The 26069-nt window shown below is 58.9% G+C and overlaps 1 protein-coding gene across 1 annotated transcript; it reads left to right on the top strand.

The window, feature by feature from the left end:
* The first annotated feature begins 276 nt into the window (after positions 1 to 276).
* On the top strand, positions 277 to 25417 carry DNM2 (dynamin 2). Its single transcript, XM_066207735.1, is given in 24 exon segments — positions 277 to 559; positions 5500 to 5573; positions 6173 to 6322; positions 6865 to 7068; positions 7554 to 7652; positions 8433 to 8593; positions 9305 to 9447; positions 9867 to 9945; positions 9947 to 10003; positions 10514 to 10581; positions 10717 to 10855; positions 11988 to 12074; positions 12197 to 12267; positions 14435 to 14486; positions 14996 to 15007; positions 17489 to 17602; positions 18020 to 18129; positions 19611 to 19722; positions 20468 to 20507; positions 20510 to 20631; positions 21209 to 21441; positions 22750 to 22835; positions 22868 to 23032; positions 23520 to 25417. Coding segments are annotated over 24 exon segments (3162 nt in total). The 5' UTR covers positions 277 to 398; the 3' UTR covers positions 24143 to 25417.
* Positions 25418 to 26069: the final 652 nt, after the last annotated feature.

Below are 26069 nucleotides of genomic sequence, written 5' to 3'. Positions count from 1 at the left end.
CGCTCCTGAGGGGAAACTCCTGCCGCCCAATCAAATGGCGGGACGGCGCTGACCGCACCCCTCCCGCCTCAGCTGACGCCGCAGCGCCTCCTCTTATTGGCTCTCAGCGATGATTGACAGGTGAGTGACGAATAGCAAGCGAGCCTGGCTGATTTTGCACTCCCTTTAGGATGATTGACAGTTTGCTGCTCTAATGCGCTGCGCGCTCTTATTTGATTGGCAGCCCTGACAGCGAATGGGAGGAGGCTGTGCGGCGCGGCGGGCGGGGCGCGGCGGTGCCGGATGAGGAGACTCTGAGGGGAAGTTTCGCCGCCGCCGCCGCCGCCGCCGCCGCGGGCCCCGTGAGGAGCCGCCGCCGGTACCGGCCCCTCCCCGCGCCCGCCGCCGCCGCCGCCGCCATGGGCAACCGCGGCATGGAGGAGCTCATCCCGCTCGTCAACAAGCTGCAGGACGCCTTCAGCTCCATCGGCCAGAGCTGCCACCTGGACCTGCCGCAGATCGCCGTGGTGGGCGGGCAGAGCGCGGGCAAGAGCTCCGTGCTCGAGAACTTCGTGGGCCGGTGAGCAGCGGGGCGGGGAGCCGCGGACGGAGCACCGGGCACGGAGAGGCGGGCAGGGCGGCGGGAGCGGGCCTAGAACGAGGTCGGGAAACCGCGGCGGCCCTGAGGGCGCGGCCGGGCCGAGCTGCGCCAGCGCCGGGACCGCGCCGGGACCGCGCCGGGACCGCGCCGGGAAGGGGTCGGGGGCGGCTGGGAGGATCCGGGGGCTCCGGGACGGTTCGGGACGGCTCCCACAAGGATTTAGGGCGCTCCGGGAGGGTTCGGCGGGTTCCGGAAGAGATCGGGGAGTTCCGGAAGGACTCGGGCGATTCCGGAAAGATTCGGGGGGTGTCCAGGAGGGTTCGGGGAGTTCCGGAAGAGTTTGAGGAGTTTTAGCAGGATTTGGGGTGTTCCAGGAGAATTTGGGGGGCTCCAGGAGAGTTCGGGGGATTCCGGAAGGATTTGGGGGGGTCTCCAGAAAGATTTTGGGGTGCCCAGAGGGATTTTTGGGGTCTCCAGAGGGATTTGGGGGTCCCCAGAAGGATTTTGGGGTCCTGTGAACTCCCCTGTGAACCCCCTCCGTGCCCCAAACAGAGAATTCCCGGTTCCTCCTCCTGGAACTCCTCGGGAATTCTGAGCTCTGTGTGAGCCTTCCTCCTCCTCCTCCTCCTCCCCGTGGGGCTGCTCCCCACCGATAGAGCCGGGGCTGGGCTGGGTCACCCCGATATCGGGGAGGGCGGAGAGCTCTCCTCCCTCCCAGCTGGGCAAAAAGAAACATCCCCAAAATCCGCGAATTTCTTTTGGGTTCGTCCAGCCCGACCCCGTGGTGCTGGAAAAAATCCTGATCCCAAAAATCCCGATCCCAAAAATCCCGACCCCGTGGTGGTGGAACCTTCCCCTGATCCCAAGAATCCCGATCCCAAGAATCCCGACCCCAAGAGTCCCGCCCCCGTGGTGTTCCCGCTGTTCCAGGCCGGCTTTGAGGTCCCTTTGCCCACGGAGATGCCCGTGGGGTTTGTTTTCCTCTCCACTGGATCCCGAATCCAGCCTGGGATCCGTGACTTTTCCCAGCCCGGGCTGATTTGGGATTTTCCCAGCGGGGATTGGAGCGGTCAGGGTGGGCACAGCATTTGTTCTGGGAGTAATTCTGGCAGCCTTTAATTAAACCCAGCCTGTTAATTAACCCCCTCGGTGGGAGCGGATCCGTCCACCCGGGAATCCTTCCCCGCCTCGTCGTGCGGCTCCGGCTAATTGGGGTTAATTACAGCCGGGGGGCCTTGAGGGGCGCTTCTGGGGTCCCCATCCCAAACTCTGAGGAGCAGTTTTGGGGTTTTCCCAGCCCAGGTTTGGAATTCTCATCCCACCTTTAGGGAACAGTTTTGGGGTTCCCAGGTGGAAGAGCAGAGCAGTTTGGGGATTTTCCCTGCCCCACTTTTGGGATTTTCACCCAGCCCACTTTCGGGGTTTTCCCATCCCAGTTCCAGGAGCAGTTTGGGATTTTCCTCATCCCGGTTTTGGGGTTTTTCCCATCCCAGTTCCAGGAGCAGTTGGGGGGTTTTCCCTTCCCATCTTTGGGAGCAGGTTTGGGATTCTCCCCATCCCAGTCCTGGGGTTCCCAGGTTTTAGAGCAGAGCAGCTTTGGAATTTTCCCCATCCCAGTTTTGGGGTTTTCCCCATCCCAGTTCCAGGAGCAGTTTGGGAGTTCCCACCCCAGTTTTGGGGTTCCCAGGTTTTAGAGCAGAGCAGGTTTGGGGTTTTCCCCATCCCAGTTCTGGGGTTCCCAGGTTTTAGAGCAGAGCAGGTTTGGAATTTTCCCCATCCCAGGTTTGGGGTTTTCCCCATCCCAGTTCTGGGGTTCCCATCCCAGTTCCAGGAGCAGTTTTGGGATTTGCCCCATCCCACTTTTGGGGTTTTCCCCATCCTGGTTTTGGGATTCTCCCCATCCCAGTCCCGGGGGTTCCCAGGTTTTAGAGCAGAGCAGGTTTGGGCCTTTCCCCACGCTGAGCGTTTCCCTGGCTCCGGAATCGTGCCGGGGCCGCTCCAGGCCCTCGGGGCCGTTCCCGTTGTCCCAACGATCCGCTCGGATCCGTCGGATCCGTCGATGGGATGGAAAACTGCCCCGGGGGGGGTTGGGCTCCATTTCTGCGGCTCTCGGAGCTTCAGCTCGGAGTTTCTGAGCCAGCAGGAACCCTGGGATGGCTGGGAACCCCTGGGATTGTTTTGGGAACCCCTGGGATTGTTTTGGGAACTCCTGGAATTGTGCTGGGAACCCCTGGGATTGTGCTGGGAACCCCTGGGATTGTTTTGGGAACTCCTGGGATTGTTGGGAATCCCTGGGATTGTTGGGAACCCCTGGGATTGTTTCTGTGGGTTTTTTTTCCCTCAAAACACGGGAAGAGGATCCTTAGGGGCCCAGAATCTCTTGGGGAGAGCTGGGAATCCTCTAAATCCATAAATTTACCCAATTGGACTGGAATTGTTCCTTTGGGATTGGACTGGGACTCCTCCAAATCCCTGGATTCCCCTGCCAGGGCTGGGATTTCTCCTTTGGGATTGGACTGGGACTCCTCCAAATCCCTGGATTCCCCTGCCAGGGCTGGGATTTCTCCTTTGGGATTGGACTGGGAATCCTCCAAATCCCTGGATTCACCTGCCAGGGCTGGGATTTCTCCTTTGGGATTGGACTGGGAATCCTCCAAATCCCTGGATTCCCCTGCCAGGGCTGGGCTTTCCGCGCTGCTCCGTCCCTGCCGGCGCTGGCCCCCCGCTGAGGGGCCTCAGGCCCTGGAATTGTTTTGAGGGGACGCGCTGGGATCGTGCCGGCCCGGATCCCGGGATCCCGGCCCCTCCCGGAGCTGTCGCCGGCCCGGCCCGGCCCGGGGGGGACAATGGAGCCCTTGTCCCCCGGGGCTGGGACGCTCCCGGCCTCAATGGGACGCTCGGGAGCCCCGGGAACAGCCCGGGAGTCCTTCTCCTGCCTCTGGAATTCCGGGGGGATCCCCCAGCCGGGATGTGGGATTTGGGATGTGGGGGGGTTTGGGGCGGGAGGGGGAGATGGATCCCACCGGGCTGCGAGCCGCTCCCGGGGGGGCGAGGGTCCCCCCTGATCCCAAATCCCTGGATTTGCCCCGGGGGGAGCTGTGGGCGCAGGGATTGGGTCAGGAGTTGTTGGGAAAGTGGGAATTGGGTCGGGAGTTGGTTCAGGAACGGGAAGGGAATGGTTGGGAAAATGGGAATTTGGTCAGGAATGGGCAGGGAGCGGGATCAGACAGGGATGAGACGGGAGCAGGACAGGCTGTCCCCGTGTCCCCCGTGTCCCCCTGTCCCCCGTGTCCCCCTGTCCCCTGTGTCCCCCTGTCCCCTGTGTCCCCCTGTCCCCCGTGTCCCCGTGTCCCCTGTGTCCCTATGTCCCCTGTGTCCCCCGTGTCCCCCGTGTCCCCCTGTCCCCGTGTCCCCTTGTCCCCCTGTCCCTGTGTCCCCCTGTCCCCTGTGTCCCCCTGTCCCCCGTGTCCCCGTGTCCCCTGTGTCCCTATGTCCCCTGTGTCCCCCGTGTCCCCCGTGTCCCCCTGTCCCCGTGTCCCCTTGTCCCCCTGTCCCCCGTGTCCCCCTGTCCCCGTGTCCCCCTGTCCCCCTGTCCCCCGTGTCCCCCTGTCCCCTGTGTCCCCCCTGTCCCCGTGTCCCCCGTGTCCCCCTGTCCCCCTGTCCCCCGTGTCCCCCTGTCCCCGTGTCCCCGTGTCCCCCGTGTCCCCCTGTCCCCTGTGTCCCCCCTGTCCCCGTGTCCCCCTGTCCCCGTGTCCCCTTGTCCCCCTGTCCCCTGTGTCCCCCCTGTCCCCTTTGTCCCCGTGCCGGCGCTGGCACACCCGTGTGCAGCTGGCAGGTGGCAGGATCCGGGCAGGTGACGTCCCTGGGCTGCTCCCCGCGTCACCGGGATCCTGCCGGGATCCTGCCGGGATCTGCCGGGATCCGCCCTGCCCAGCCCGCCCTCCGCGGGGCCGGGGCTCTTCGGCCCTTCCATTCCGCATCCCCCACCTTGTCCCGAGCTTTGTTCCCTTGTCCGGAGCTTTATTCCCCTTTTCCATCCCAGGGCTGAGCTCTTCCCGAGCTTTATTCCCCTTTTCCCAAGGTTTATTCCCCCTTTTCCCTCCCGGGACTTTTCCCGGTGTTTTTCCCCCTTTCCCCGAGGTTTATTCCCGTTTCCCCTCCCGGCCCAGCCCTGCCCGGGGCTCTCCCTGCCGGGCCCGTCGTGCCGGTTGTTCAGGAATTGTTTTCCGGGGTCGGGCGGGGACAGGTGACACTGCGGGGGAGAGGTGACACTGTGGGGGAGAGGTGACACTGTGGGGGACAGGTGACACCGCCGGGAACAGGTGACACTGTGGGGGACAGGTGACACTGTGGGGGAGAGGTGACACCGCCGGGAACAGGTGACACTGGTGGTGACATCACCGTGACGTCAGCGCCGGGCAGTTCCCGTCACAGCCACGCCCTGGGCGGGGAGCACGCCCCTTCCCAAATCCTGGAGCTGAAATTCCCCCCGGGAATTCCCTCTCCCTGTTCCCACTTCCCCGTCCCGTTCCCGCTCCCCAGACTCGCCGCTGCGACTTTCCCGGGCGGGATCATCCCATACAGCTGCCGAAGGAATCCTGTGGGAATCTGCTGGTTTTCCACGGGGGATCTGCGCTCCCTCTGTGTCCCAGCAGGGGTCAATCCCCGTGTTCCCTTCCCAGGGCTCTGCTGGAGGAATTACTGCGATTAATTAGTTGGTTAATTAATTTTTTCACTCATTAATGGGCGGATCTTTTCAGCCCTTGCAGGGATTTCCTCCCTGTGGCCCTGGGCTTGTCACTGGACTCTCCTCCAGCTCCTTCCCTGGGCTCCGCAGGGCTGCAGGAATTAATGGGATTCGTTAATTCATTAGTTCATTAATTCAATTAATTAACGACTGAGCGTTTCGCCCCTCGCAGGGATTTCCTGCCCCGAGGCTCCGGGATCGTCACGCGCCGGCCGCTCATCCTGCAGCTCATCTTCTCCAAGACGGGTAGACTGGGACAGACTGGGACACACTGGGATAAACTGGGACAGACTGGGATTAACTGGGACAGGCTGGGATAAACTGGGACACACTGGGACAGACTGGGATAAACTGGGACAGGCTGGGATAAACTGGGACACACTGGGACAGACTGGGACAGGTTGGGACAGACTGGGACACACTGGGACAGACTGGGGCACACTGGGACAGACTGGGACAGACTGGGACACACTGGGATAAATTGGGACAGACTGGGACACACTGGGACAGACTGGGACACACTGGGATAAACTGGGACACACTGGGATAAACTGGGATAAACTGGGACAGGCTGGGATAAACTGGGACAGACTGGGACAAAGTGGGACAGAATGGGACAGACTGGGATAAACTGGGACACACTGGGACAGACTGGGACACACTGGGACAGACTGGGACACACTGGGATAAACTGGGTTAAACTGGGACAGGCTGGGATAGACTGGGACACACTGGGACAAACTGGGACAGACTGGGACAAACTGGGATAAACTGGGACAGACAGATTCCCCATTCCCAACTCCCCGTTCCCATTCCCCAATCCCCAAATCCCGTTCCCGCCCCAGAGTACGCCGAGTTCCTGCACTGCAAGTCGCGGAAGTTCACGGATTTCGACGAGGTGCGGCAGGAGATCGAGGCCGAGACCGACCGCGTGACGGGCACCAACAAGGGCATCTCCCCCGTGCCCATCAACCTCCGCGTCTACTCCCCCCACGGTGCGGGGAAATCCGGGGAAAACGGCGGGGAAATCCGGGGAAAACTGCGGGGAAATCCGGGGAAAACTGCGGGGAAACTGCGGGGAAATCCTGGGAAAACTGCGGGGAAAACTGCGGGGAAACTGCGGGGAAATCCGGGGAAAACTGCGGGGGAAACTGCGGGGAAACTGCGGGGAAACTGCGGGGAAATCCGGGGAAAAGTGCGGGGAAATCTGGGGAAAACTGCGGGGAAATAGCGGGGAAATCACAGGAAAACCTCGGGAAAACCCCAGGAAAACTGCGGGATCTTCCAGAGGGAGAGTTGGGATCCTCCAGGGTTGGGATTGGGGTTGGGATCCCCCAGGGGAAGGATCAGGATCCCCCAGAAGGAGGATCAGAATTCCCCAGGGGAAGGATTGGGATCAGGATCCCCAGGATTGGGATCGGGATCCCCCAGGGTTGGGATCGGGATCCCCCGGGACTGGGATCAGAATCCCCCAGGGCTGGGATCGGGATCGGGACCCCCAGGGCGGCCCCCGCTGAGCCGCGCCGTGTGCCCGCAGTGCTGAACCTGACCCTGATCGACCTGCCGGGGATCACCAAGGTGCCCGTGGGGGACCAGCCGCAGGACATCGAGTTCCAGATCCGGGAGATGATCCTGCAGTTCATCAGCCGCGAGAGCAGCCTGATCCTGGCCGTCACCCCGGCCAACGTGGACCTGGCCAACTCCGACGCCCTCAAGATGGCCAAGGAGGTGGATCCCCAGGGTACGGGCGGCCCCGGGCCGCGGGGCTTGCCCCTGGGATCCCTCGGCGATCCGTCGGGGTTTGCCCTTGGCTCCCCAGGCCTGGGATTGATTTGGGATCGATTTAGGATCCATTTGGGATCGATTTGGGGTTGATTTGGGTTAACCTTTGGCTCCTCAGTCCTGGCTGGGATTGATTTGGGATCGATTGGGGTTAACCCTTGGCTCCCCAGTCTTGGCTGGGATTGATTTGGGGTCGATTTGGGATCGATTTGGGTTAACCCTTGGCTCCCCAGTCCTGGCTGGGATCGATTTGGGATCGATTTGTGATCGATTTGGGATCGATTGGGGTTAACCCTTGGCTCCCCAGTCCTGGCTGGGATCGATTTGGGGTCGATTTGGGATCGATTGGGGTTAACCCTTGGCTCCCCAGTCCTGGCTGGGATCGATTTGGGATCGATTTGTGATCGATTTGGGATCGATTGGGGTTAACCCTTGGCTCCCCAGGCCTCAGGACCATCGGGGTCATCACCAAGCTGGACCTGATGGACGAAGGCACCGACGCCCGGGACGTGCTGGAGAACAAACTGCTGCCCCTGCGGAGAGGTGGGGCCAGCCCGGGCCTGGGGGTGTCCCCTGGGGTCACTCTGTGTCACCTCGGGGTCACTGTGTGCCCCCTGTGTCCCCGTGGGGTCATTCTGTGTCACCCTGGGGTCACTGTGTGTCCCCTGAGGTCGCTCCGTGTCCCCCTGGGGTCACTCTGTGTGTGTCCCTTGAGGTCACTCTGTGTGTGCCCTGCCCTGTGTCCTTCCCTGGTGCTCTCCGTGTCCCCTCGTGTCCCCCTCACCCCGCGCTGTCCCCTCCTCTCCCAGGCTACATCGGCGTGGTGACCCGCAGCCAGGAGGACATCGACGGCCGCAAGGACATCCCTGTGTCCTGTGTCCCCTGTGTCCTGTGTCCCCTGTGTCCCCTGATGTCCCCTGTCCTCTCTCCCAGGCTACATCGGCCTGGTGACCCGCAGCCAGGAGGACATCGACGGCCGCAAGGACATCCCTGTCCCCTGTGTCCCCTGCTGTCCCCTGTGTCCCCTGTGTCCTGTGTCCCCTGCTGTCCCCTGTGTCCCCTGTGTCCCCTGATGTCCCCTGTCCTCTCTCCCAGGCTACATCGGCGTGGTGAACCGCAGCCAGAAGGACATCGACGGCCGCAAGGACATCCCTGTGTCCTGTGTCCCCTGTGTCCCCTGTGTCCCCTGTGTCCCCTGTGTCCCCTGCTGTCCCCTGTGTCCCCTGTGTCCCCTGTGTCCCCTGTGTCCCCTGTGTCCCCTGCTGTCCCCTGTGTCCCCTGCTGTCCCCTGTGTCCCCTGATGTCCCCTGTCCTCTCTCCCAGGCTACATCGGCGTGGTGAACCGCAGCCAGAAGGACATCGACGGCCGCAAGGACATCCGCGCCGCGCTGGCGGCCGAGCGGAAGTTCTTCCTGTCGCACCCGGCGTACCGGCACATGGCCGAGCGCATGGGCACCCCGCACCTGCAGAGGGTCCTCAACCAGGTGGGCGCGGCCCCCGGCCTCCCGCTGCTGCCTGGGGAACGGAGGTTTCCGGGCTCCCCGTCTGCCCCGTCCTGCCGGCAAAAGCTCAGTTTTCCGGGTGCTTTTCCTGCCTGGAAAAGCTGAGGTTTCCGCGCTCCCAAACACCCCGTTCCTACCTGGAAAAGCAGATTCTTTGGGCTCCCAGACGTCGCAATCCGACCAAGAAAATCAGATTTTTCTCGGCCCCATTCCATCCTGAAAAAGCAGATTTTTCCGGGCTCCCATCTCAGTTTTCCCCATCCCATTCCATCCTGGAAAAGCAGATTTTTCTGGGCTCCCATCTGAGTTTTCCCCATCCCATTCCTGCCTGGAAGATCAGGTTTTTCCCTGTCCCATTCCATCCTGGAAACTCAGGTTTTTCCCTGTCCCATTCTGTCCTGGAAAAGCAGATTTTTCTGGGCTCCCATCTCATTTTTCCCCATCCCCTTCCTGCCTGGAAGATCAGGTTTTTCCCAGCTCCCATCTCAGTTTTCCCCATCCCATTCCTGCTTGGAAGATCAGGTTTTTCTGGGCCCCATTCCATCCTGGAAAAGCAGATTTTTCCGGGCTCCTATCTCATTTTTCCCCGTCCCATTCCATCCTGGAAGATCAGTTTTTTCCGGGCTCCCGTCTGAGTTTCCCCCCCCCCCCCTTCCCGGCTGGAAAACGCGATTTCCCCGTGTCCCTGTGCAGCAACTGACCAACCACATCCGCGAGTCGCTGCCGCAGCTGCGCAGCAAGCTGCAGAGCCAGCTGCTGTCCCTGGAGAAGGAGGTGGAGGAATACAAAAACTTCCGGCCCGACGACCCTGCCAGGAAAACCAAAGCCCTGCTGCAGTAGGTTCCTTCCTGGGATAAAGGGCCTTGGCTTTATTCCCGGGGTTTCCTGGAAAAGTGGGGGGTTTGGGGGGAGAAATGGGGGTTTTCAGGAAAAAAATGGGGGGGTAGGATAAAAATGGGGGGTTTCAGGGGAAAAGGGGGGTTTTTCAGGGGAAAAGTGGGATTTTTCAGGGAAAAAATGGGATTTTTCAGGGATAAAATGGGATTTTCCAGGAGAAGTGGGATTTTCAGAAGTGCGATTTCCAGGAAAGAAAAAAAGCGGGATTTTCAGCAAAAGTGGCATTTCCCAGGGAAAAAATAATTTAAAAAAAAAAAAAGGTGATATTTTCCAGGAAAAAACTTCAAATTTTCAGGAAAAAAAAAAGGGATTTTCAGGACAAGTGGGATTTTCCCTCATCCCCGTTTTCCCTGCCCAGGATGGTGCAGCAGTTCGGGGTGGACTTTGAGAAGAGGATCGAGGGCTCCGGGGACCAGGTGGACACCCTGGAGCTCTCGGGGGGGCGCCAGGATCAACAGGATCTTCCACGAGAGGTTCCCCTTCGAGCTGGTCAAGGTGGGATCCCGGTGCTGATCCCACTCTCCGTTCCCTGACCCCTGACCCCTGACTCCTGCCTTCCCATTCCTGATCCCGGACTTCTGATCCTGGGTCCTTATTCCTGATCCCTGATCCCTGATTCTTCATCCCTTATCCCCGATTCCTGATCCTTAACTCCCCATTTCTGAGTCCTTATTCCTGACTCCTGATCCCTAATTTCTGATCCTGGTCCCTGATTGATCCCTGATACCTGATTTCTGATTCCTGATTGATTCCTTATTCCTGATCCCTGGTCCCTGATCCCTAACTCCCCATTTCTGATTCCTTGTTCCTGACTCCTGATCCCTGATTTCTGACCCTCATCCCTGATTTCTGCTCCTGATTCCTGATTGATTCCTGATTGCTCCTGGTCCCTGATTGCTCCTGGTCCCTGATTGCTCCTGGTCCCTGATTGCTCCTGATTCCTGATTGCTCCTGGTCCCTGATTGATCCTGATCCCTGACGGATCCCTGTTTCCGTGTCCCTCAGATGGAGTTTGACGAGAAGGATCTGAGGCGGGAGATCAGCTACGCCATCAAGAACATCCACGGGGTGAGGCAAGTACAGGATCCGCCCCTGGGCACGGCTCCCCCACCCCGACCCTGCGTGACCCCTGCGTGACCCCTGCGTGACCCCTGCGTGACCCCTGCGTGACCCCTGCGTGACCCCTGCGTGACCCCTGCGACCCCCAGGACAGGGCTGTTCACCCCAGACCTGGCCTTCGAGGCCATCGTGAAGAAGCAGGTGGTGAAGCTGAAGGAGCCGTGTCTGAAATGCGTGGACCTGGTGATCCAGGAGCTCATCAACACCGTGCGCCAGTGCACCACCAAGGTACTGCCAGAGGGCGGGGAAAACCAGTTAACACCAGTTAACACCAGTTAACACCGGTGACAGGGGCTGCTCAGCCCAGTGCACCACCAAGGTACTGCCAGGGCCCGGGGAAAACCAGTTAACACCAGTGAACACCAGTGACAGGGGCTGCTCTGCCCAGTGCACCACCAAGGTACTGCCAGGGCCCGGGGAAAACCAGTTAACACCAGTTAACACCAGTTAACACCAGTGACAGGGGCTGCTCTGCCCAGTGCACCACCAAGGTACTGCCAGGGCCCGGGGAAAACCAGTTAACACCAGTTAACACCAGTTAACACCAGTGACAGGGGCTGCTGTGCCCAGTGCACCACCAGGGTACTGCCAGGGCCCGGGGAAAACCAGTTAACACCAGTTAACACCAGTGAACACCAGTGACAGGGGCTGCTCTGCCCAGTGCACCACCAAGGTACTGCCAGGGCCCGGGGAAAACCAGTTAACACCAGTGAACACCAGTGACAGGGGCTGGTCAGCCCAGTGCACCACCAAGGTACTGCCAGAGGGCGGGGAAAACCAGTTAACACCAGTGAACACCAGTTAACACCAGTGACAGGGGCTGCTCTGCCCAGTGCACCACCAAGGTACTGCCAGAGGGCGGGGAAAACCAGTTAACACCAGTTAACACCAGTTAACACCAGTTAACACCAGTGAACACCAGTGACAGGGGCTGCTCAGCCCAGGAACACCAGGGAGGGATTTGCTGGGATTTGGGGGAGGGATTTGCTGGGATTTGGTTGGAATTCACTTGGATTTGCTGGGATTGTTGAGGGTTTGGTTGGGATTTGGGGGGAGTTTTTGGGGATTTGGGGGGATCTGGTTGGGATTTTGTTGGGATTTGCTGAGCTTTGGTTTGATTTAGGTGGGACTTTGTTGGGATTCGGTTGGATTGGCTGGGATTGTTGGGGGATCTGGTTGGGATTTGGTTGGAATTTTGGGGGATTTTTTGGGGATCTTTTGGGATTCGGTTGGGATTCTCTGGGATTTTTTGGGTTTCAGTTGGGATTTTCTGGGCTTTCCTGGGATCTGGCTCCCCGTTCCCCCTGGCTCTCCCCGTCCCTCCGTCCCTCCCAGCCCGTGTTCCCTGCCCGTCCCGCAGCTGGGCTCGTACCCCCGCCTGCGCGAGGAGACGGAGCGCATCGTCACCACGCACATCCGCGAGCGGGAGGGCCGGACCAAGGAGCAGGTGAGCCCCCGGGCTGCCCCCGACCCTCCCGGGACCCCCCGGGACCCCCCCGGGCCCCCCCCGGCCCCCGCCGCGCTCCTCCCGCCGCGCTCCCGCTCCTCCTGAGCCCCGGCTCCCCGCAGATCCTGCTGCTCATCGACATCGAGCTCTCCTACATCAACACCAACCACGAGGACTTCATCGGCTTCGCCAAGTGAGTCCCTCCTCGCCTGCCGGGGGGGAATCCTGGGATTTCCACAGCTGGGGGGAAGAATCCCTGGATTTTCCCACATGGGGGGCAAGAATTCCCACTTTTCCCACCGGGAAGAGCTCCAGCCTCAGGAGCTGGGGTGGATTTTGACATTCTTGGGGCTGTTGGAGCCCCCCCGGAGCTGTCCCGGACGGGGAAATCCCTCCCTGTCCCTCCTCATCCTCCCCCCACCCCCTCCCTCCACTCCTCCTGCTCTTTTCCAGCCCCAAAACGTCTTCGGGAAACTCCCAAACTCCAACTCAGCTGGAGCCCTCGACCCCCTTCCTGCCCCTCCAGTCCCCACTCCTCCTCCGGGGTTTTGGGGGGATTTTGGGAGTTTTTTGGAATTTTTTGGGGGTTTGGGGGGTTTGGGGGTTTTTTGGGGGTTTTTTGTGGGGTTTTTTGGGGTTTTTTGGGGTTTTTTTGTCCTTTTCCCCCTTTTTTCTCCTCTCTCTTCCTCCTTTTTCTCTCTCTCTCTCTCTTGTTCCTCTTCCTCCTCCTGGGCACGTCCCTCCCCGTCCTGCTCCGCTGCTTTCCCCGGATCCATCTCCTCTCTCTGTCTCTCTGGACTCCTCCTGCCCTGCCCCAGTTGTTTCACTGAGCAGCACGTGGCCACCGGGTGGGTAATGGGGCACCTTTTCCCTTTTCCCTTTTTCTCTTTTCCCCTTTTCCCCTTTTTCCTTTTCTCCTTTTCCTTCTCCTTTCTTTTCTTCCTTTCCCCCCTTTTCCCCTTTTTCCCCTTTTCCCTTTTTCCCTTTTCTCCTTTTCCTTCTCCCCCTTTTTCCTTTTTCCCTTTGTCCCTTTTTCCCTTTTCCCTCTTTCCCTTTTTCCCTTTTCCCCCTTTTCCCTTTTCTCCTTTTCCTTTTCCCCCCTTTTTCCTTTTCCCCTTTTCCCCCTTTTCCCTTCCTTTCCCTCTTTCCCTCTTTCCCTCTTTCCTCTTCCCTTTGGATTTGGGATCCTGGAACTTTTTCCTTTGGGTTTGGGAGATTGGGAACTTCTTCCCCCCAGGTCAGCTGGAGTTCACCCAGCCCGTCCATGGCCAGGGATCGTTTTGGGATCAGGGATCCTGTTGGGATCAGGGATCGTTTTGGGATCAGGGATTGCCCAGGGATCGTTTTGGGATCAGGGATCGTTTTGGGATCAGGGATTGTTTTGGGATTGTTTGGGGATCAGGGATCCTTTCGGGATCAGGGATTTTCTCCCCCAACCCCCCCCTTCCCGGCGGGATTTTAACGTTTTTTCCCGGATTTTATTCCCGCTCCTGACTCCGGGTGCCACCCCTGGGTGCTCAGGAGAGACAGGTCAGCTTCTCCCCCTGCTGCAGGTGCTGCTCACTCCCTGTCCCGGGGCAGCACCTGGGTGGCCCTGGGAGCTCCTGGCGCTGGGAATTCGGGAATTCCCCCCGGGGAATCCTCGGGTGTTTCCCGAGGGCTCTGCCCCGGCCGTTCCCAGCCCTGAGGAGGGAGATCCCGGGGTCCCCTCGGAGCTCTCGGCCCCCTCCAGACCTCGGGAAGAGGGATCTGGAATTCAGTCCTCGCGTCGCCTCCTCCTTGCTGCTGTGCTCGTCACTCTGCTCCCTCTTTCTGACGCAAAAATTTCTCTTTTTTTCCCTTTTTCCCCCTTTTTTTCCAATTTTTCCCCTTTTTTCTCATTTCCCCCTTCTTTTTCCCCGGTTTTCCCCCTTTTCCCGGTTTTTCCACCTTTCTCCCCCTTTTTCCCCTCACTTTTCCCCTTTTTTCCACCGATTTCCCCCCATTTTCCCCCAATTTTCCCCCTTTTTCCCCATTTTTTCCTCTTTTTTTCCTCCTTTGTCCTGCTTTTCTTCCCCTTTTCTTTCTCATTTCCCCCCCCATTTTCCCCCCATTGCCCCCCATTTTTCCCCCTTTTTCCCTCATTTTCCCCCCTTTTTTCCCCCGATTTTCCCCTGATTCTCCCCCATTTTTCCCCCATTTTCCCCCCATTTTTCCATTTTCCCCCGTTTTCCCCATTTTTTCCCCCGTTTTCCCCCATTTTTCCCCATTTTCCCCATTTTTTCCCCTATTTTTTCCCATTTTCCCCTTTTTTCCCCATTTTCCCCCCATTTTCCCCATTTTTTCCCCCATTTTCCCCTTTTTTCCCCTTTTTTCCCCAGCGCCCAGCAGCGGAACACGCAGACCAACAAGAAGAGAGCGATCCCAAACCAGGTACAGCCCCTCCCCCTCCTCCCCCTCCTCCTCCTCCTCTTGCTCTTCCTCCCAGGATCCATAAACCCCCGGAGCTTCCCGCGGGAAGAGCCCGTGCCCGGAGCCCGCCGGATTCGGGGATCAATCCCACCAGAGCGGAGCCCTGGGGGCGGGGATGAGGCACAGGGACGTCCCAGCCGCTTCTTCCCTGCCCCGAATCCCAAAAAACGGGAATTTTGGGATGAGCAGGAGCTCATTCCCCCCCCCCCCCCCACCTTCGCTGCCTCCCGAGGGAATTAACGCTGGGAATGATCGTTAATTAATCATTAATTAATTGCATGTAACGGGTTTTCTTTCTTCTGCTGTTTGTTGGTTTTTTTTCCTGCTTGTTTATTTTTCCTCCCCTTTTTCTTTTTTTTGTGCTTTTTGCTCTTTCTCCTGTCGTTTCCCGTTTCCTTTTCCTGCTTTTTCTTTTTTTTTGTCTTTTTTTTTTTCCCCCCTCCCCCTTTTTTAATTTTGCACAACCAAAGGGGGAGATCCTGGTAAGTACCACGGGGTGGGAGAGGGCTGGGACAGCCCCCGGGGAGGCCCGGCCCTGCCAGGAGCAGAATTCCCTAAAAATCTCCCCCCCAAAAAAACCAAAATTATTCCCCCCAAAAAAAAAAAAATCCAAAAAAAAAATCTGGAAAAATTGCCCCCAAAAAATCCCCAAAAATCTGCAAAAAATCCCTCAAAAAACCCTCAAAATTCCTCCAAAAGATTCCCCAAAAAAATCACCCAAAATCCCCCAAAAATCTCCCAAAATCCCGCCCCCCTAAAATATTCCAAATTCCAAAAACAAAACAAAAACAAAATGTGGAAAAATTGTCCCCCCCCAAAAAACCCAAAAATCCCCTTAAAATCTCCCCCCAAAATCCCTGAAAAAATGCCCCCCCAAAAATTCCACAGAAAATCCACAAAAACCCCCAACAAATCTGGAAAAATTTCCTCCCCAAAATTCCACCAAAATTCCTCCCAAAAATCCCACAAAAATCCTTTTATTCCTCCCGAAATCCGGAATTTTTTGAAGCTTCTGGGTCCTTCTCCTCCCGGGGGGGGATTTGTTCCATAAATTCCGTAAATTCCCATTCTTTTCGGCCACCCCCCCGGGATTTTCCTGGGAAGAAAAAGCTCCGGAATTCCGGGAATTTGGGGAATTCCGGGAATTCCGGGCAGGGCCGTCCCCTCACCGGCCGCGGGGCGGGATCGGGAGGGAAGGAGGGAGAGAAAATCCGGGAATTTGGGGGATGGGAAGAGCCCCTGAAGAGCCACCAAAATTTTCCCAAAATTCCACCAGAATCCGGCGGTTTTAAAGGAAAATCCTTCCTCCTGCTCCTCCTCTTCCTCCCTTTTCCATAAAATCCCCAAAATCCCTCCCAGACCCTCCAAAAATTCCCCAAAATCCCTTTCCAGACCTTCTCCCTTTTCCAAAAATTCCCCAAAATCCCTTTCCAGACCTTTTCCCCATTCCCTGTCCAGACTCAGATCCCGTTTCCCCCCTTTTTCCCATTTTTTTCCCATTTTCCCCTGTTTTTCCCATTTTTTCCCCTTTATTTATTAATTATTTGAATAATTTATTTGATTCATCCCTAATTCCCCCCCCCCCCCCCCTAATTCCCATTTTTTTCTCCTCCTCAGTTCCTTTAAAACCCTTTTAGGGAAATTCCCAAATGGAAAATGAGGCTCTGGGCGGGGGGGGTGTGAAATCCTTTTCCCTGATCCCGAAAATTCCCCAATTCCCGGAATTCCCGGAGCTCTCCGTCCTTCCCCGGGCGTGGAGCTGCAGCTTCGCTCCTTCCTCACCCCAAAAACGTGTCCTGGCTCCTGGGGCGGGGAATGGGAACGATCCCAGGAGTCCCCTGGGAATGATCGCAATTCCAGACCTGGGAATGATCCCAGGAATCCCCTGGGAATGATCCCAGTCCAAACCTTGGGAATGATCCCAGGAGTTCCTTGGGAATGGGGATGATCCCAATCCAAGCCTTGGGAACGATCCCAGGAATCCCCTGGGAATGATCCCAGTTCCATCCTGGGAATGATCCCAATCCAAACCTTGGGAATGATCCCAGAAATTCCCTGGGAAATTATCCCAATCCCAGCCCTGGGAACGATCCCAGAAATTCCCTGGGAATGATCCCAATTCCAGCCTGGGAAATGGGAATGATCCCAATCCAAACCCTGGGAACGATCCCAGAAATCCCCTGGGAAGTTATCCCGATTCCAGACCTGGAAATGATCCCAGAAATTCCCTGGGAATGATCCCAATTCCAGCCTGGGAACGATCCCAATCCCACCTTGGGAATGATCCCAATCCCAGCCCTGGGAGGGATCCCAGGAATCCCCAGGGAACTGGGAACGCTCCCAGTGCCAGCCGTGGGAGGGATCCGGTTGCTCCCGGCAGATCCCGGGGAGCCAGGACGGCGCCGGCTCTAACCCAGCCCTGCCCCCGCCCGGGATCCTCCCGCTCCTGCCCGGCCGCTAACCCGGGATCGGGCAGCGGGGATCCGCCGGGATCCCTGGGATGGGGGAATGGGGCTGTGCACTAGGGGATCTGGGCTGCCGGGATCTGGGACCCCCTGGGATCCGTTGGGCTTTGGGATCCCCTGGACGTTGGGATCTGATGGGCTTTGGGATGCCCTGGGATCTGGGACCCTCTGGGATCCTCTGGGCTCCCCTGGGATCCGTTGGGCTTTGGGATGCCCTGGGATCTGGGGCTCTCTGGGGCTCTCTGGGCTCTAGAATCACCTGGGATCCTTTGGGGTGCCCTGGGATCCCCTGGGCTTTGGGGCCTGTTGGGCTGTGGGATCCCCTGGGATTCTCCGGGCTTTGGGATCCCCTGGGGTCGATCTGTTGGGCTCTGGAATTCCCTGGGATCTGGGGCTCTCTGGGCTCCCCTGGGCGTTGGGACCCTCTGGGATCCTCTGGGCCGCTCTGGGCTCCTGGCCCCGTGAGTGAGCGGATCCCCGGTCGCGGTGATCCCGCAGGTGATCCGCCGGGGCTGGCTGACCATCAACAACATCAGCATCATGAAGGGCGGCTCCAAGGAGTACTGGTTCGTGCTCACCGCCGAGTCGCTCTCCTGGTACAAGGACGAGGAGGTAGCCGGGGAAACCGGGGATCCGGGGCGGAAATCTGGGATTTCGGGGATTCGGGATGGAAAAAAACGGGGATCCGGGGGGGAAATCTGGGATTTCGGGGGTTCCGGATGGAAAAACCGGGGATCCGGGGAAAGAATCTGAGATTCCTGCAGCTCCACATGGAAACAAGGGGGATCTGGGGAGGAGATCCTGGATTCCCGACAGGAAAACGGGAGTTTTGGGGAGGAAATCTGGGATTCCTGAGAGAAAGACGGGAATTCTGGGGAGGGGTCCCCTCCAGCCCCTCCCTCCTCTTCCTCAGCCCCCAGCCCCACCCCAGACCTTCGGGAAGGGGCTGCGCGGGGAATCGGCATCTCCTCGGCCTCATCCCTCGTCTCCCTTTTCCCCTTTTTTCCCGTTTTTTCCCCGTTTTCCCAGGAGAAGGAGAAGAAGTACATGCTGCCCCTGGACAACCTGAAAATCCGGGACGTGGAGAAGGGATTCATGTCCACCAAACACGTCTTTGCCATCTTCAACACGGAGCAGAGGTGGGGGGAAATCCCGGAAATCCCAGAAATCCCAGAAATCCCAGAAATCCCAGAAATCCCGGAAATCCCAGAAATCCCGGAAATCCCAGAAATCCCGGAAATCCCAGAAATCCCAGAAATCCCGGGCTTTGTGGCTGTTTTCTGTGGGTTTTTCCTCGGGTTTTAATCCTCCAAATCCTGGTTTTGGTGGATTTTCTGGGGTTTTTCCTTGGATTTTCTGGGGGGTTTTGTGGATTTTCTATGGTTTTCCCTGGATTTTAATCCTGTCCCACCTGGTTTTTGTGGATTTTCTGGGGTTTCCCTTGGATTTCCTGTGCTTTCCCTGGATTTCCTGTGCTTTCCCTGGATTTCCTGTTCCTTCCCCTGGATTTCCTGTGCTTCCCTGGATTTCCTGTTCCTTTCCCTGGATTTCCTGTTCCTTCCCTTGGATTTCCTGTGCCTTTCCCTGGATTTCCTGTGCTTTCCCTGGATTTCCTGTTCCTTCCCCTGGATTTCCTGTTCCTTCCCCTGGATTTCCTGTTCCTTCCCCTGGATTTCCTGTTCCTTCCCCTGGATTTCCTGTTCCTTTCCCTGGATTTCCTGTTCCTTCCCCTGGATTTCCTGTTCCTTTCCCTGGATTTCCTGTGCTTCCCCTGGATTTCCTGTTCCTTCCCCTGGATTTCCTGTTCCTTTCCCTGGATTTCCTGTGCCTTCCCCTGGATTTCCTGTGCTTCCCCTGGATTTCCTGTTCCTTCCCCTGGATTTCCTGTTCCTTCCCCTGGATTTCCTGTGCCTTCCCCTGGATTTCCTGTGCTTCCCCTGGATTTCCTGTTCCTTTCCCTGGATTTCCTGTTCCTTCCCCTGGATTTCCTGTTCCTTTCCCTGGATTTCCTGTGCTTCCCCTGGATTTCCTGTGCTTTCCCTGGATTTCCTGTTCCTTCCCCTGGATTTCCTGTGCCTTCCCCTGGATTTCCTGTTCCTTCCCCTGGATTTCCTGTGCCTTTCCCTGGATTTCCTGTTCCTTCCCCTGGATTTCCTGTTCCTTCCCCTGGATTTCCTGTGCCTTCCCCTGGATTTCCTGTGCCTTCCCCTGGATTTCCTGTTCCTTCCCCTGGATTTCCTGTTCCTTTCCCTGGATTTCCTGTTCCTTCCCCTGGATTTCCTGTTCCTTCCCCTGGATTTCCTGTGCCTTCCCCTGGATTTCCTGTGCTTTCCCTGGATTTCCTGTTTCTTCCCCTGGATTTCCTGTGCTTCCCCTGGATTTCCTGTTCCTTTCCCTGGATTTCCTGTGCTTTCCCTGGATTTCCTGTGCCTTCCCCTGGATTTCCTGTGCCTTTTCCCCGGATTTCAATCCCGTCCCACCTTTTTTTTCCGTGGCCTTTCTGCGGGTTTCCCCCAGGGCGGGGCTCCCGCGGACTTTCTCGGCGTTTCCCTTTGGGAATCGGGGCTCCGGGGGCCCCCCCGAGGGCAGGATTCCCGAATTCCCGTTCTCTGCGGCCCAGGAACGTGTACAAGGACCTGCGGCAGATCGAGCTGGCGTGCGACTCGCAGGAGGACGTGGACAGCTGGAAAGCTTCCTTCCTCAGGGCCGGCGTGTACCCGGAGAAGGACCAGGTGCGTCCCGACATTCCTGCCCGCGGCGCCCGGAGCCCCGCGGGGCCAGCGTGCTGGGAGCAGCCCGGAACCGCGCGGGAAAACGGGAAAAGGGGTGGGAAAAGGTGGGGAAAGGGGGTGGGAAAACGTGGGAAAAGGGGGTGGGAAAAGGTGGGAAAGGGGAGTGGGAAAAGGTGGGAAAGGGGAGTGGGAAAAGGTGGGAAAGGGGGTGGGAAAACGTGGGAAAGGGGAGTGGGAAAAGGTGGGGAAAGGGGGTGGGAAAACGTGGGAAAGGGGAGTGGGAAAAGGTGGGGAAAGGGGGTGGGAAAACGTGGGAAAGGGGAGTGGGAAAATGTGGGAAAATGGGTGGGAGAAGGTGGGAAAGGGGATGGGAAAAGGTGGAAAGGGGAGTGGGAAAAGGTGGGAAAGGGGTGGGAAAAGGGAATTGAGGGCAGGGAAAGGGGATGGAGAGCAGGGAAAGAGGCTGGGAAACGTGGGAAAGGGGATGGAGAGCTGGAAAATGGGAACTGAGTGCTGGAAAAGGATGGAAAAGGTGGGAAAGGGGTTGGAGAACACGGAGAACACGCAAAAGGGGCTGGGAACGGCTGGATCCGAGTCCTCCCAGGCTCTGGAATCCCCCCAGGGCAGGGATGGATCCCAGGGGATCCCCCCCCCCGGGACAGGAACAGATCCCAGGGATCCCCCCGGCTGGGAACGGATCCCAGGGGATCCCGGCCGGGGCCGACGGGTTTCTCGCCCGGCGCAGGCGGAGAGCGAGGACGGCGCGCAGGAGAACACCTTCTCCATGGACCGCAGCTGGAGCGGCAGGTGGAGACCATCCGCAACCTGGTGGATTCCTACGTGGGCATCATCAACAAATCCATCCGCGACCTCATGCCAAAGACCATCATGCACCTCATGATCAACAACGTGAGGGCGGCGCGGGGATGGGAGGGACGGACGGGGCGAGGGGAAATGGGGAATAGGGGGATGGGGAAATGGGGAATGGGGGAATGGGGAATGGGGGAATGGGGAATGGGGGGAATGGGGAATGGGGGAAATGGGGAATGGGGGAAAGGGGAAATGGGGAATGGGAAATGGGGGGAAAGGGGAAAAGGGGAATGGGAAATGAGAAATGGGGGGAATGGGGGAATGGGAAATGGGGGAAAGGGGGAAAAGGGGAAATGGGGGAAAGGGGAAATGGGGAATGGGGAAATGGGGAAAAGGGAAAAAAAGGGAAAAGGGAGAAAAGGGGGTGAGAAACGGGGAAACCCCAATTCCCAGCCCACAAACCCCGATTCCCAGCCCACAAACCCCGATTCCCAGCCCATAAATTCGATTCCCAGCCCATAAATTCGATTCCCACCCAATTTCTATGCTGTGAATTCATTTTTCCACCCCACAAACCCCAATTTCCACCCACAGATCCCAATCCCCACCCCACAGATCCCAATCTCCACCCCGTAAATCCCGATTTTCACCCCCCAAACCCCATTTCCCCCCCCAGACCAAGGACTTCATCCACTCGGAGCTGCTGGCCTTCCTGTACTCGTCGTCGGACCAGAGCAGCCTGATGGAGGAGTCGGCCGAGCAGGCGCAGCGCAGGGACGAGATGCTGCGGATGTACCACGCGCTGAAGGAGGCGCTGGCCATCATCGGCGACATCAGCACCAGCACCGTGTCCACGCCGGTGCCGCCGCCCGTGGACGACACCTGGCTGCAGCCCGGGCCCGGCCACAGGTGCGGGCGGGGCGCTGGGGGGCTTGGGCTGATCCCGTCCCTGCATCGATCCCCTTCCCAGAGCGATCCTCTTCCCACAGTGATCCCATTCCTGGGCTGATCCATTCCCGGGATAACTGACCCCATTCCCAGACCGATCCCGTCCCCGTATTCCCGGGTTACCTGACCCCATATTCCCGGGATGCCTGAGCCCATTCCCAGACCGATCCCATTCCGGTATTCCCGGGTTACCTGACCCCATATTCCCGGGACACCTGACCCCATATTCCCGGGTTACCTGATCCCGTATTCCCGGGACACCTGACCCCGTATTCCCGGGTTACCTGACCCCATATTCCCGGGACACCTGACCCCATATTCCCGGGACACCTGACCCCGTATTCCGGGTTACCTGACCCCGTATTCCCGGGTTACCTGATCCCATATTCCCGGGTTACCTGACCCATATTCCGGGTACCTGACCCCATATTCCCGGGACACCTGACCCCGTATTCCCGGGTTACCTGACCCCGTATTCCCGGGTTACCTGACCCCATATTCCCGGGATGCCTGAGCCCATTCCCAGACCGATCCCATTCCGGTATTCCCGGGTTACCTGACCCCATATTCCCGGGACACCTGACCCCATATTCCCGGGTTACCTGATCCGTATTCCGGGACACCTGACCCCGTATTCCCGGGTTACCTGACCCCATATTCCCGGGACACCTGACCCCGTATTCCCGGGTTACCTGACCCCGTATTCCCGGGACACCTGACCCCATATCCCGGGACACCTGACCCCGTATTCCCGGGTTACCTGACCCCGTATTCCCGGGTTACCTGACCCCATATTCCCGGGACACCTGACCCCGTATTCCCGGGTTACCTGACCCCGTATTCCGGGTTACCTGATCCCATATTCCCGGGTTACCTGACCCCATATTCCCGGGTTACCTGACCCCATATTCCCGGGACACCTGACCCCGTATTCCCGGGTTACCTGACCCCGTATTCCCGGGTTACCTGACCCCGTATTCCCGGGACACCTGACCCCGTATTCCCGGGTTACCTGACCCCGTATTCCCGGGTTACCTGATCCCATATTCCCGGGACACCTGACCCCGTATTCCCGGGTTACCTGACCCCGTATTCCCGGGTTACCTGACCCCGTATTCCCAGGACACCTGACCTCGTATTCCCGGGTTACCTGATCCCATATTCCCGGGTTACCTGACCCCGTATTCCCGGGTTACCTGACCCCGTATTCCCGGGTTACCTGACCCCGTATTCCCGGGACGCCCGAGCCCATTCCCGTCTCCCTCGCAGCCCCCCTCCGCAGCGCCGCCCGCCCTCGGCGCTGCTCCCCCCGGGCCGCCCGCCGTCGCTCCGAGCCGCCGCCCCGGGGCCGCCGCCGCTGCTGCCGCTGCCGCTGGCCGGGCCGCCGCGGTGGGCGCGGCCCCGGGCCCGGCCCCGCCCGCTCTGGCCGCGCCCCCGATCCCGTCCCGCCTGGGCCCCGCCCCCGGGATCGCCGGGGATCCCTTCGCGGCCCCGCCGCAGATCCCGGCCCGGCCCGCCCGCATCCCGCCCGGCATCCCCCGGGAGTGCCCAGGTGAGGGGGGGGCACGGCGCCGGGGCTGGGATCGGCCGGGATCCGCTGGGGGGGCCGGGATCCGCTGGGAGGGGCCGGGATCTGCTGGGAGGGGCTGGGATCTGCTGGGAGGGGCTGGGATCTGCTGGGAGGGCCGGGATCTGCTGGGAGGGGCTGGGATCTGCTGGGAGGGGCCGGGATCTGCTGGGAGGGGCTGGGATCTGCTGGGGGGGCCGGGACCCGCTGGGAGGGGCCGGGACCCGCTGGGGGGGCGGGATCCGCTGGGAGGGGCCGGGATCCGCTGGGAGGGCCGGGATCCGCTGGGAGGGGCTGGGATCCGCTGGGAGGGGCTGGGACCCACTGGGGCCACACTGGGATTGTCTGGGGTCCACTGGGATTGGCCAGGATCCACTGGGGTCCCACTGGGATCCACTGGGCTCGCCCAGGATCCACAGGGGATTGGCTGGGATCCACCGGGGTCTCACGGGGATCCTCTGGGGCCGCCCAGGATCCATCGGGGCCCTCCCCGTCCCCCCACAGGAGACCCCCGGCGGCCCCGACCCGCCCGACCATCATCCGCCCCGCCGAGCCCTCCCTGCTGGACTGACCCCGCGCCGGGAACGGAGACTGCGCGGAGAGGGCCGGGAGAACGGGAACCGGGCCGGCCCCGAGCCCCCCGGAGCCCGGGAACAACGGGATGGGGAGAGGACCGGGAAACAGCGGGGAGAGAACCGGGAAACAACGGGAACCGGACCGGCCCCGGATACCGGGAACAACGGGATGGGGAGAGGACCGGGAAACAACGGGAACCGGACCGGGCCCGGAGACCGGGAACAACGGGATGGGAGAGGACCGGGAAACAGCGGGGAGACAACCGGGAAACAACGGGAACCGGACCGGGCCCGAGCCCCCGGAGACCGGGAACAACGGGAAAAAAACGAGGAGAAAAACCGGCCCCGACCCCGCCTGGACCCCGCCTGGACCTCCAAAACGGGGAAAAAAAACCAGAAAAAAATCAACCTGGGGTTGATCCCAGATCCTGGGGCTGATCCCAGGGTTGATCCCAGATCCCAGGGTTTGATCCCCAGGTTGTTCCCAGGTCCCAGGGATGATCCCAGATCCCAGGGCTGATCCTGGGGTTGATCCCGGGATTGATCCCTGATCCCGGGCTGATCCTGGGGTTGATCCCGGAGTTGATCCCTGATCCCGGGTCGTTCCCGGGTCCCAGGGTCGATCCCGGATCCCGTCCCGGATCCCGGGGCCGGCGGCAGCTCCCGGGCTGGTCCCAGCAGCTGATCCTGGCAGCTCCGGGGCCGCTCCCCATCCCGGATCCCGGGTCCTGGGGCGGATCCCGGATCCCTCCGGGCCAGGGCGGGGCCGGATCTTTGGGCTGGGCTGTGGGGGGGAGGGGGAACATTGCACTTTGTTCAGAATTTCTGCCTTCCTCCTCCTCCTCCTCCTCCTCCTCCTCCTCCCCACAATTTTATATTAATATATTCCCTGAGAGAAACCGCGGGATTTCGGGGATTCCGCCCCAAAAAAAACCTCCCAGGGGTTGGTTCTTTCATTTCTTTTTTTTCTTTTTTTGGGGGTTTTTTTTTTGAGGGTTTTTGGGGGATTTTTGAGATTTTTCCGGGTTTTTTTAGAGCTTGGGGCAAAAAAAAAGATACTGGAATTCCCAGAGGGATTTGTTAATAATGAGCTCAATTCCCTGAGAACCTCAGGAATCTTTTCCCCCGAGGAAGAGGAGGAGGAGGAGGAGGAAGCTGCGATTGAGGGGGGAAAAAAAAATTGGGAATTTTGGGTTTTTTTGCTTTGGAAGTGTTTTTTCCCCCCCCCCGCCCTTTTCCTCACCTTCCTCCCACCCCACCCCAAAATCCCGCTCCAGCTCCGGCTCCCCGAGGTTGTAAATATTTTTACAGACTTGTATTAATTTGTATAAAAACAAACAAACAAAAAAAAAAAGGACAAAAAAAGGAGGAAAAAAAAAAAAAACAAAAAAAAGGAAAAAAAAAGGAAAAATAGAAAAAAAAAGAGGAAAAAAGAAGGAAAAAAAAGAAAAAAAAAAGAGGTTAAAAGGAGGAAAAAAAAAAGAAAAAAAAATTTAAAAAGGACAAAATAAACCAGGATTAAAAAGCAAAAAAAAGGTTAAAAAAAAGGCAAAAAAAGAGCAAAAAGCACCTCCCGGCCCAGCAATAATGTGGATTTCTTTCCAACCTCCCCCCCGGCCCCGGTGCCTTAACGACCCCCCGGCTCGGGGGGGGCCAATTAATCCATTAACGAGCCGGGGGCGGGTTTGGGTTTTTTTGGGGGGTCCCCCCGAAGTGCCTCCGCTCCGCGTCCCATTAATGAACTAAAAACCGGCAAAAAAAAATCCGAATAAAGGGAAAAAAAATTAAAAAAGAATTGAGTGAGATTTGTGGAATTTTGGGGGGGGCGGAAGGGGGTTGGGTCGTTCCTTTTGGGGGATTTTGGGGGTTCCCTCTGCTCTCGTTGGGTTAAAAAGGGTTTAAAAATGGTTAAAATGATTTAAAAAATGGTTTAAAAAATGGTTTAAAAATGGTTTAAAATGGGTAAAAATGGTTTCAAAATGAGTTTAAAAATCCCGACCAGATCTGAATTAGTTTGGAAAGGGGGAAGCTGCGGGATTGATCCGGGAATCCGGGAAACTTCGGGATCCAAATCCGGTTCCGGATCCCGGCTTCCCGTTCCCCTCCCGTCACCAGGGGGCGCGCCTTGGGAGGGGCGTGTCCTCCCCAAGAGAAGGGGCGTGTCCCGGGTGGGCGGGGCGCGGCTCGGGGTCGATGGGCGTGTCCCGAGGGTCGGAGTGGGCGTGTCCCCGCTCGGGGTCGACGGGCGTGTCCCCGCCTCAGTGGGCGTGCCCCTGGCCGGGCCGGGGGGGGCGGCGCCCCGCGGTGGGCGGGGCGCGGCGCGGTCCAAGATGGCCGCGGTGTCGGTGTTCCCCGGCGTGCGGCTCCTGACGGTCGGGGACGCCAACGGGGAGATCAGCGGCACCAGGAGCAGCAGCCGCTGCGCCTCGAGGTGCGCACCGGGCCCG

Source organism: Chamaea fasciata, unplaced genomic scaffold, assembly GCF_029207755.1.
Source record: "Chamaea fasciata isolate MVZ Bird 193981 ecotype frontalis unplaced genomic scaffold, bChaFas1.0.hap1 SCAF_46, whole genome shotgun sequence".
Lineage (NCBI taxonomy): Eukaryota > Metazoa > Chordata > Aves > Passeriformes > Sylviidae > Chamaea > Chamaea fasciata.
The sequence above is the reverse complement of the archived record's forward strand: the minus strand, read 5'-3'. Positions and strand labels throughout refer to the sequence as shown.